General features: G+C 55.3%; 1 protein-coding gene across 2 annotated transcripts; it reads right to left on the bottom strand.

Annotated features, from left to right (window-relative positions):
• Nucleotides 1-559: 559 nt before the first annotated feature.
• OTX2 (orthodenticle homeobox 2) lies at nt 560-4,514 on the bottom strand. 2 transcript variants are annotated; one of them, XM_075103095.1, is made up of 3 exons: nt 4,418-4,514; nt 3,840-4,012; nt 560-2,410 (listed from the first exon to the last, which is right to left on the bottom strand). In XM_075103095.1, the coding sequence occupies exons 1-3, from the start codon at nt 4,512-4,514 to the stop codon at nt 1,790-1,792; spliced, it is 891 nt and encodes a 296-aa protein (XP_074959196.1). In that variant the 3' UTR covers nt 560-1,789. The 2 variants fall into 2 exon arrangements, with proteins under 2 accessions (XP_074959196.1, XP_074959197.1); XM_075103096.1 differs by having other exon boundaries at nt 3,840-3,991.
• Between the last annotated feature and the right edge of the window lie 6,278 nt (nt 4,515-10,792).

The following is a 10,792-nucleotide window of genomic DNA, read 5'->3' as shown; positions in this document are numbered from 1 at the left end:
ATCGCGGGGTGCTGTGGCTTCGGCGCATGGAATTGTAGCTTAAAAACTTGTCCCCCTCCTTGCCCAGCACCTCCGCTCAGATAACCCTGCCTGATCTCTCCCAGGTGCCCCCTACTCCTCGTGGGATCAGCCTGGGGAGTTTAGGGCTCTCCCCAAATGCAAGCGGGGACTCGCACCTCCCAGGAGGCCACGGAGCAAACGCATCCCTCCCCTCCCCGTGACGAGATGGGGGAAGGCTGCGGGGGGAAGGTCACGTTATCCAAGGGCTGTTTGGAATTGTTTTTTGCTTAAAAAAAAATTAAGAACTAAAGTAATCCCTATTTCATTTTGCTTCCTTCACCTCAGGGAGCCGCCAGCAAACCTTCTTTGTCTCAGCCCTGCAGAAGCAGCCGGACCCTCCTGGTCCCGCGCCTGGCTGCAACCGAGAAATCCCTGCGGCAGACGGCATCGCCCCTCTCCGTCACTCACCGGATGCGATTAAAATGGAAGACAACCATCAAGTGTGCTAGAACCATTTTAATATAATTATACATATCTGCCAAATCCAGGAAAAAAAGGTTTATGCATATATATCTTTTTTTTTTTTCAGTTAACATCTGCAAGCATAAACAACAATGAATTTCTTGGTTTAAATTCATCCAGGTCAGAGCAACTGCCCAAAGTCCTGTTGGATTTGAGAGTTACTGCCGGCATGGCCAGCAGTAAGTGAGCTCCAGAGGAGTTTAATGTCCTCCAGCAGGGTTTTTTCGGTCTTTTCTCTTTCATTCAGAGACAGTTTGTTGTAAAAAGTTTCAGTGCAGTTCACCTCGGGTGAAAGGCGATCGTGTTTTTGTATTTTTCTTTTTTTTTTTTTTTAATATATTTTTTTAAATTATTTTTTTAAAAGATGATAATAGGTAACTCAGTTGCTCTGAATTTCACTTATAATTATAACCTATTTAAATCACAGCAGAACTCCCGCTGGTGCAGAGTTCATAGTTGCATACAATACAGGAGATCACAGTTTTGAAGTCTAGCACAGATTAAAAACCACAGATGTACCATTTATATAAGACACACACTGATTGTCTCTTAAAAACTACATATTGACTCCTTATGAACATTATCTTTTTTTTTTTTAATCTTTAAATAAAGTAGTGCAGCTAGGACAATCAGTCACACAACCCACACAGCCCTGAACCAAGTTCTCCGGGTGCCAACTTGAGCAAGTTGGGCATGAAACAGTTGGATGAGCTCGAGAGCGAGAGAGAAAGAAAGAGGGAGGGAGAAAAAGAGGGAGCAAGAGAGAGATGCTGTCCATTCCGAATATTTTAACCGAGGGTTGGCTAACACATTGGAAACCTCTGGGTGAAGGATCTTTCCACGCACACACAAAAAAAGAAATAAAAACCTAGACTTTTTTTTTCTTTTTTTTTTTTTTTTAAAACTGGCCCGTAGGTGGGACGATCGCCCACCTCTTCCAAACAAAGAAACCCAACAATTGCCTAAAACTAGAAAGAACACAGATGGGTCTGTCTGTTTTCTGCTCACTAGATGATCTGTCCGTTTAAGGCCTTCCTCATCCGTTTTTCCTCTTTATTATTCCTTTTCCAGAGCGTCTGAGCAGGAGATGAGTCCGAACGGGATCACACCAACACTGTCCCCCTCTCGTCGCTGTCGATTTTTTGTTCGTTTGTTTGTCCGTTGAGTTATTTTTCTCTTTAATTTAACCAAGACCTGACTAAAACTGGAGCGTTCAGCCCAGCCTGTTCGTTCTCGTCGCGATTTCTCTCGTTATCACAAAGGTTCTTCACAAAACCTGGAACTTCCATGACGATGTCTGGTCCTTATAATCCAAGCAGTCAGCATTGAAGTTTAACTTCCAGGAGGCGGTTTGGTCTTTATAATCCAAGCAATCGGTGGTGGAGTTAAAGCCCAAACTGGAGGCTCCATAGCCCTGGGTGGAGAGGGAGGCTGGAGACTGGTTGAGGTGGCTGGTGACCGCGTTGGCACCCATGGGACTCAGGGTGGCCCCCGGTCCGGGAAGCTGGTGGTGCATAGGGGTCAAGTAAGATCCACAGTCCATCCCTCCAAAATAGGAGGTCGAGCCAGCGTATCCTTGGCTGTAGCCTGATGCCTGGGTGTAGGTCATAGGATAGGATCTCTGCATGCAGGAGGAAGAGGTGGACAGGGGGTCTGAGAGCGGGGAGATGGACGCTGGGCTCCAGATGGATACGGGGGCACTGCTGCTGGAAATGGTGGGGACCGAGGTGCTGGAGGGGGGAGTGAACTGCCCACTGGTCCCGCTCTCCGAACTCACTTCCCGGGCTGGCGAATTCTTCTTTTTAGCTGGCCGTACCTTGTTCTGGCCCCCGTTCTGCTGCTGCTGCTGCTGCTGCCGGCACTTGGCCCGGCGGTTTTTAAACCACACCTGGAGATGGAGAGACGGGGGGGAAAGAGAAAAAGCCGGGTGTTAGGGATGCACAGGCAAACCCAAGGGGGGAAGAGCCAGTGAGCGGGGAAACCTCACCGGGGAGGGGGCACTAAAAGCGCTCCCCGGCGAGCAGAGGGTTGCAGGCTGCTGCAGAGAAAAGCTCCGGGGCTCCCCCTCCCTGAGATCATTAACAGTAATAACAAGTGGAAATGGGCAAATCAAACTGCTTAATAAGGTCACTTTTGGGGGAAAGGAGGGGGGGAAGCACTCCCTATTTGCTGTTTGCCAGCCGGGGACCCCCAGGAATCACCGTTTAAGGCCTATTGAAGTCAAGCCCTTAATTAGAAACAATAGAGCATCAGAAAGGGAGGGAACAATTAGGGAAACAGAGGCAGTGGTTAGGGGGGACACAGGGTAAAGATGTCTCATTTACCCTCTAAATAGACCCTCTGCTCTCACCCCCAGCCAGGGCCAGCCCCCCATCTCACCCTCCTTTAGGAGGGGCCAAGGGGGCTGGCTCTGGGGAGGATGGGTGTTGGGGAAGCTTCATGGGGAGGAGGCTGGGGTTTGGCGTGGGGGGATCCAGGTCCTGGGTGGGCACACTGTGCTGGGGCACAGCACCCCACAAGCCTTGGGAAGCCTTGCAGGGAGGAGAGTGGGGCTTTGGAGCTGCCCTGTCCCAGCTGCAGGGGTGTCCTGGATCCGTGCTGGGGGTAGAACAGGCTGCCAGGACCCCCCTCCTGCCCTGCCTGCAGCACCTCCAAAATGCTGTCTGGTTTGTCTTTATTGCTAAATCAAGCAGGCTGCTTGCAGAGCAGACTCAGCCCAGCCCCAGGAGAGGGGGGTCCCCTCTGCCAAGGCCTCCCCTCCCTCATCAAAGTCCCTTCAAAGGCAGAGGAAGCTCCCAGTCTGTACTGGTGTGGAAGGGGATCCCAGTCTGACCCTGCTCTGAGGATGTGGAGATCCCTGGGGAAAGGGGGGATCCTTTATAGTTTCTGCAGGAGCCCCAAGCGCCTGCAGGACGGGCTGGGATTTGGCACCGGGGACAAGGCATGGTGCAGAGCCCAGGGATGCTGGGGAGCCCTCCACGTCTCAGAGAGGCCAAGGGGGCTGGGGAAGGGTGCAAAGGGCTCAGGAGCTGGGGTCCAGGAGCTGCATGAACCCCCACAGTGCACGGGGAGGAGGGGGGGTCCACATTCCAGCCCTGGGGAGGCAAATTGCCACTCCATCCACCCCTGCACCCTCACCCATCTATGAGCATCCTTCACCCCACAGGGTGAACCCTGGACATCTCCCTCCAGGACTGACGCCAGCCCATAAAACAGCTCCCTCGCCTCCCTGCCAGCCACGGACCAGCCCAAACCCTCCACGCCAGGATGGCGGTGGGGAGGCAGGCAGGGGTCTCCAGGGCGACCCCGCTTCCTACCTGCACTCTGGACTCAGGCAGGTTGATTTTCAGCGCCACCTCCTCCCGCATGAAGATGTCGGGGTAGCGGGTCTTGGCGAAAAGGGCCTCCAGCACGTCCAACTGCGCCCGGGTGAAGGTCGTGCGCTCTCGGCGCTGCTTTCGGGGGGTCGCTGCGAAAGGAACCAGAGGCCCTGGCTGTCAGTCAGCGACCCCTCAGCCCTGTGTGTCCCCTCCAGCCCTCTCCCCAGGGGAGCACCCCGATTTTCCCCACCACCACCTCTCCTGGGTGACCCGCACCCTGGTCCTCAGCCGCCACCATGCAGCAATCCCAACTCCGATGCCTCCTCCCCATCTCCTGGACCACTGGATGGGTCTGGAGCATCTGCCCCTCACTTCCAGCAGAATCGTGTCCCCTCTTTGCAGACCCTTCCCCGCATAAAAAGTTGAGGATGAGGAGGAAGGGAGAAAGACCCCACGCCCCCCACCCATCACAGTCCCTGGGCATGTTGTTCCTCCAAAAGCCCGGCGGCTTCTCCTCCGTGGGGCAAAAAGGGGGGGTTGGGGGGGGGGGGAAAGGAGAATAAACCATGGCTTACCAGGATAACCGACGGATGGATGCAACAAATCCATGCCCGAGGTTGTGAGACTCAGGCCATTGACTGCATAAGGTGGTTGCTTAAGATAAGACATCATGCTAAAGTTGTGGCGGGGAGGAGAGTTGGCCGAAATCCGGGCGAGGGGGAGCCGCCCGAGAGCCCTGCCTGCCCCGGGGGGTGCCGGGGGTGCCGTCGGGCGGGGGGGGACCGCCAGGTGCCTGCGGAGGCGAGAGAGGAGGGGAAAAGGGGGGTGTCAGGCCAGCTCGCTGTCCTCCCTTCTCCCCCACAATTTTTCTCCCTGCTGCCTTCCCCCGTCAATCCCCCAGATCGTAAAGCCGGACCCCGGCCGGGTTTGGGAGCTGGGAGAGACTGACTAGATAAACGCATCTCTCCCAAAAAAACAGGGGCGAGGAGGGGAGGGAGGAAGGGGGGGGGATGGGGGACGACGACATCCCAGCCAGTAATTACTGCCCGAACAAAACCCCCCCATGCCTTCAACTGCCCGCATTGTACGGCAGCCCGGGGCATTTGCATAGGATTCCCGGCCGGGCACCGGCTAATTGTCTCAAGCAAAACTTGATTGGGGCCATTGGCAGACACAAAGAACCCCTCGGCTAAATAAATAATGCAGATAACAAAGCCCAAGGGTGAGAAACAAAGAAACAATTCAAGAAACCTATCTCTCCCCTAGTCTCTTGCAAGGACTTTAATTATCCCAGGTTTGGGCAACATTCAAACCTTCTCCCCCCCTCTTTTTTTCCCCCTTCCCCCCGACGTTGCTGCATTTCAGAGCTCAAATGCCCGCTCGGGAAGAGACACAAACTTTTCTGCTCTACCGCCATCAGTCCCCGGCTACAGTAATTTCCACCGGCCATTTGCACCTAATTAGTACTCCGGGTAATTAGATTTGGAGGCTAGTAACAGATTTATTAGGCTTTCAAGAAACTCTTGAGGTCGGAGCTGAAGCTAAACAAACACCTCGGTGGGGAAGCGGCCCCGGGACGGCCCCGGCGGGCGAGCGGCTCCCCGGGCCCGGCTCCCCGGGCCCCCGCTGGCTCTGCAGCACAGGGTGGGTGGCTGCGACCCAAATTCCACCAAAAAATGGCCGACAAGGGGCCAACCGCAGGTTCTTGAAAGGGTTAAAGTTGTTTTCGCCGTGGAAAATCTTCTATTTTTGGTGGGTTTGGGGGGGCAAAATCTCGCCCTACCCTCCGTTCCCGGCGGCCGCCGAAAAACCCGAACTCCAGCAGAACTTTCTTCCTCGAACACCCCAAAACTCCGCGTTTCGGCTAACACGGGAGCGCAGCCGTCCCGTCCCCCCCCGCCCCGGGAGGGCTGCGAGCTGCCGGGGGGCTCCTGCGGGTCCCCCCGGTGTGTGTGTGTTTCCCTCTTTTTCCCCTCAGGGAAGAGCTTTACAGCTGCGCTGAGCGGGCGCGCATTTAGCGCGGGGAGCGCAGGGTCGGGCCCCCGCTTTTAACAGCCCCCCATACACATCCCCCCCCCATACACACAACCCGGGGGGTGGGCAAAAAGGGGGACCCCCGCTCCGCGCCGTCGTCGGGGAGACTTCGGCCACGAGTTTATTCGCCGGCGCAGGATGCGCGGGAAAGCAACAGTGGTTTTGCTGCACGCTTAAAAACAAACAAATAAATAACTAAAACCTAAACAATCCCCCCAGGAGGAAAAAAAAAAAAAAAAAAAAGAGAGAGAAAAATCGCAAGAAACAACCCTAAACGTCCACCCCGTTAAAGCCGGCGGCATCGCGCCCAGCGCGGCCGCGCATCCCGGGGCCGCTCCGCAGGCGCGGAGCAACGGCTCCGCTCCGCAATCTGTCACCTTCCCCCCTCCTCGCCCCCCCTCCCCAGCTCCGCAAAGAGCGAGGCTACCAGTTGCTCTACCCTCGCTCAATAATAATTACCCCGTCCGAGAATTAATTATAATAAATGTTTTCTTGATAAACTAACGAGATAATCCGGCCGGCACACGCTCCCTAATTACGGGCCACCGGCCCCAGCTCCGCTGATGGCCCGCACTGATTAATGCAAGGCAGAGATGCGCGGCCGGGCGCGTAAGGCCGCGGAGCGGGGAGGAAGATGCCGAGATTGAAAAAAGAATTTATTTTGATTTATTTTGCAAACGAGACCTCGGTTCCCTCCCCGCACCGCGCTCCACCGCATTTCTTACATTTTTTTTTTTTTTAATTCTATCTTTCTTTTCCTCCCCCCGCGGAGGGAGGATTTGAGTTGATATTTCCCAACCCGGGAATTTTGTGAAGGCGGCAGGGATGGAGCCGCCACGGCTCTGGCTCCGCAGCCCCCCTCTCCCCGCGTCTCGCCCCCCCCAAACCTGCGCGCAGCTCCGCGGCCGCCGGCTCCTTTCGGGGGGGGGGGGGGAGGGAGGGACACGACGCACGGAGCCGGGCCGGGAGGGCAGCGACGTCTTTCCCGGAGCCGTGCGACCCATCCCTGCCCCCGCCACCCCCGCCGCCGTTTTAAAACTTTTATTTTTTTTTTTAATTAGTTTGTTTTGTTTTAAACCGGAGTTGCTTTTTTTTTTTCCAAAAAATAAATAATAAAGCTCAACTTCCCGGAGACGCCGGAATCGAAATAAATCTGTGCAGCGAAGGAGGTTTTGAGCTCTAACGAAACTTGTGCCGCTGCACAAGGACTTTCCCTACTTTCTCTTTGTCAACGAGCCGCAATTCAGCGGAACGAGGCCGGGGCGCGGAGCAGGGCGCGTTATACCCGGCCGGGGGCTTTGGGAAGCGCTTTCCCACGGCTTAAAAAAAGAAAAAATATTAATAATAAGAGCGGCTGAAAACAGCTGCAGCCCCTCTCCGGCCTGGATGCCATTCTCGCCATCCATTTCGCCCGCGCCGAGCCGTGAAGCCCCGGCCCCAAAACGCCTCGGAGGTTTCTCGCCCTGTTATTTCCCGCCCGGTTCTCCGGAGGCACCTTTGCAAAATTTCTTTGCTGAGTCTCCGTATCGCAAAGAGGAGCGGGGCGGGTGTGTTTGTGTGTGTTCCTCAGGCAGGAGCCGAGAGACGGGGGGCGGTGGAATTCCTTCCTGGTTATTTCTAATTTTAAAAGTCCACCTTGGGGTCAGGGAATAACCCAAAGTCCAAAGGATGAGGCCGAAGGGGAGGGGGGGAATAAAAATAAAATAAAAATAAATCACGTAGTCAACGAAATCGCGGCGAAGAGCTGCGCCTGGCCTCGGAGGAGCAGGGGTTTCTGCGCCCGACCCCCGCCCGCCCACGGGAGACAGCCCGGCCACGGCGGCGGGGGGGGGACGACGGTGGGAATCGCCTTCCCATTTCTCGGATTTAGTCATTCGCCTTTTCCTCCAGCGGCTCCCGGTTCCCACCGAAGGGCCCGAACAATCGCCCCCGGCCCGGGTCGCCTCCCTTCTCCGCCCGGCCTGGCCCGGCCTCCCCCGGGCACCCCCGCATCTCCTCCGGGGAACCGCCTGCTCCCCTCGGGCTCACTCCTACCGGCACAGTGCCCCCCCCCAAACCACCGCACATATACTCTTTTTAAGAAAAAAAATAATAAAAAAATTAATACCCCCCCCGTCTTCCCGTGTTTCTGCCCGGCGAGCATCCCCCGAGCGGGTCGGACTTACCTGCGAGCCTCGCCGGAGCCGCGGGGAGGGTTTGGGGGGGCGAGGGGTGAAACCTGCCGCCCGGATCCTCGCCAAATTCGGGGATGGGGCTGAGCTGGGAGAGAAAACACAAAGCGGGAGGTTAGAGAGCTCGCCGCATGCACATGCCCAGGACACCGGGGGCGGGAGTGGGGGGGGAGAGAGGAATTAAAAAAAAAAATGTTTGAAAAAGAAGAATAAATGGGGGGGGAAAAGGGGGGAGGGGACGGTGCGGGAAAGGGATGCGGGGGTGCTGGGGGTCTGGGCTGGGTACATACAGAGCTGGCCGGTGCCGGAGCTGGTCAAGTGATTTTATTTTTAATAATAGTGGCAGGGTTGCGTTGGAGCTGAGGTCTCTACCTCTCTCGGGGAGCTTTGCTGAGAAAGCGCCTCTCTGGCAACTTTTTGACGCAAACTCTCCAACCAATGGCAGGGAGAGAGTGATTGACACATCTAAGCCAGGGGGGAAAATAATAAAAACACACAACAGGGGGAGGAAAAAACAGGCCGCTGCTGTACCGGGGGGACAATCAAGCGAGAAATAACAGCCACTGAAATGACACTAGAATATACCTTAAAAGAACCTGCTTGGTTTAAAAAAAATATATATGTATACATTATGGAGCGGAGGGTATGAAGTGGTTGTACAAATTAATGTGATGGGCAGGGAGCGATGGCGTTAGCGTGTTGCCCGGGGAAGGAAAGGGGGGGACGGCAAAAAGCTGGGGGGGTGTAAGAATAATAACAACAAAAGATATTTTAATATCTAAGTAAATATTTGGGACGTGGAGCCTGCCAGGAGCCCTCGGCTGGGCGAGGGGGAACCCGCGGGAGCAAAGGGGAGACCCCCCACCCCCGGGACAGAGGAGGGGTGCCCCCACCGCCCCCCCCGTTCCACCTCCCAGGGGCCAAATGTCCACTAAAACGAGGGGAACTGAGTCTCGGGTGGGGGGGGGGCGGCTATATAAACGTACTTTAATATTTTTTTTTAAGATCTAGACGGATGATGGTGTAGAATGGGACTCAGCGGCGCGGTGCTGAATTTACAAATAGGGTCGTGGACGTATTTTAATAGAAATAAAGGCGGTGGAGCGAAGGGGTTGGGGGGACGGGGGGGTCCCCGCCGCCGGGCGCACCGGAGCCGGCGGAGCGGGGTACACCAGGACGCCCCTCTCCCACCTCCCGCGCCCCCCCACCCCGTCCAACTTCTCCCGGGTGAAAGAAACCCAAAAACATAAAGCTTTGGCAAAAAGCAGGAGGACGGAGGCGGCTGAGGTGGGAGGGAGGGAGCAGCTCACCCACTTTCCTCACTTCTGACAATAGGGGAAAAAAACTGCAGCGGCTCGATCATTTTAATGGGGTGACCTATGTTAATGAAGTTATAGCAATTAATTCGCCGCTTTGTGGCTCTCTCCGAGCCTGGCTGCGATCCGGTGTGGTTGTCCTTGGACTTTAGCGCAATCCCGAGCGCTGCCGGCGCGGCGGTTTTGCAGGAGCAGGTTTGGGATGCTCGGGGTTGGGCTGGGCGGCTTCGGGCTCTGGCTTTGGTGGGGTTTGGTGGGGTTTTGTTCTGGCGTTTTTTTTTTTTTTCTTCCCCTTTCCTCCCAGAGAGAAGGAGGAAGGATGGGGAAGGAGGGAAGGGAGAAGAGGGGGAAATTAAACAAATAAACAAACAAACAAAACAAGCCCTCGCAGGAAGGCAGCGCAGCCCTGCCCGCCCCAGCCGCTCCCACTTTGTCCGCTTATTATTATTTTTTTTGTTTGGTTTTTTGAAAGTTGGTACCCGGGGTACCCCCGGCTGGGACCCCCCGGGACCCCCAGCACTCCTTGGAGTTGTGGGTTTTGCTTCTCTCCCACCCGCCCCGAGCGGTGAGACTTTTTCTAGGGACTTTTGGTGCTTTTTAAAATTATTTAAATTTTTTTTTGAAGGGGTGGGGAGCGAGGGACGGCTGCAGCCCCCACCCCTTTGCAGCTCCCCTCCCACCCCACAACCCTTGCACAGAAATCCGCGCCGGGCAAATCCTTCCCTCTCACCTCCACGCGTGTCTGCACGGCCACCCCCCCAAGCTCCCCCTTAGCAAAGCACTAGTAATAAATATCCCGATTGAACCCTTCCCCCCCCCGCAACCCCCACCCCGCCTTTGCCATCGTCTCCCGCCCCCACATATTATTTAATAACCTTAATCCACCTTGGAAGAATGAGAGAGATAATTCGTCCCCGTGTATCCTGACCAGGAGGGTATTTTCGAAATCGATTAAAAATAAAAAAGGGGGGGTGGACTAAAAATAAAATAAGAAAAAAAAAAAAAAAAAAAGAAGAAAGAGGTGTTTGGCGGCTGGGGGAAGCCAGGCTGTGGCAGAGGAGGGCTGAGCAAGAGAAATAAAATTCAGTGCCTGAAGAAAGCAGCCGGGAGAGCAGGTTGGGAAGCGTAGCCCTGCCCGCCCCTGCCCGGCCGTGGGCAGGCAGAGCTCCTGCCCTGCCTGCAGCCTGCCAGAGGCAGCAGGGACATCCCAGCCTTTCCCTCTGCCCCCCACCCCCCCCTCCACTTCCCCTCCCCAGCCCCAGAAGTTGGGAATAATTCCCGCGGCCAATAAAACAAGTGGCGGAGCTGGACAGTGTTACTTAAATAAACAAGGGTCTCTTTAAAATTCTCATCCACTTCAGATGTCTAAAGTAAGATTGTGATGATTTTGTCACGGTTTGGTAAATTTACCCCTTTAAGAGGCTTTCAT

Source organism: Phalacrocorax aristotelis, chromosome 9 (genome assembly GCF_949628215.1).
Source record: "Phalacrocorax aristotelis chromosome 9, bGulAri2.1, whole genome shotgun sequence".
Classification (NCBI taxonomy): domain Eukaryota; kingdom Metazoa; phylum Chordata; class Aves; order Suliformes; family Phalacrocoracidae; genus Phalacrocorax; species Phalacrocorax aristotelis.
Note: the sequence above shows the minus strand (reverse complement) of the source record. Positions and strands in the feature narration are given on the sequence as shown.

What these genes read in the sequence shown, in the direction of transcription:
- OTX2 (XM_075103095.1), bottom strand. Translation starts at nt 4,514, where the DNA reads ATGATGTCTTATCTTAAGCAACCACCTTATGCAGTCAATGGCCTGAGT. An exon ending in TCCATCCGTCGGTTATCCTG is followed by an intron (nt 4,013 to 4,417) that starts GTAAGCCATGGT and finishes ACTGACAGCCAG; the next exon opens with GGCCTCTGGTTCCTTTCGCA. An exon ending in TGCCTGAGTCCAGAGTGCAG is followed by an intron (nt 2,411 to 3,839) that starts GTAGGAAGCGGG and finishes CTCCATCTCCAG; the next exon opens with GTGTGGTTTAAAAACCGCCG.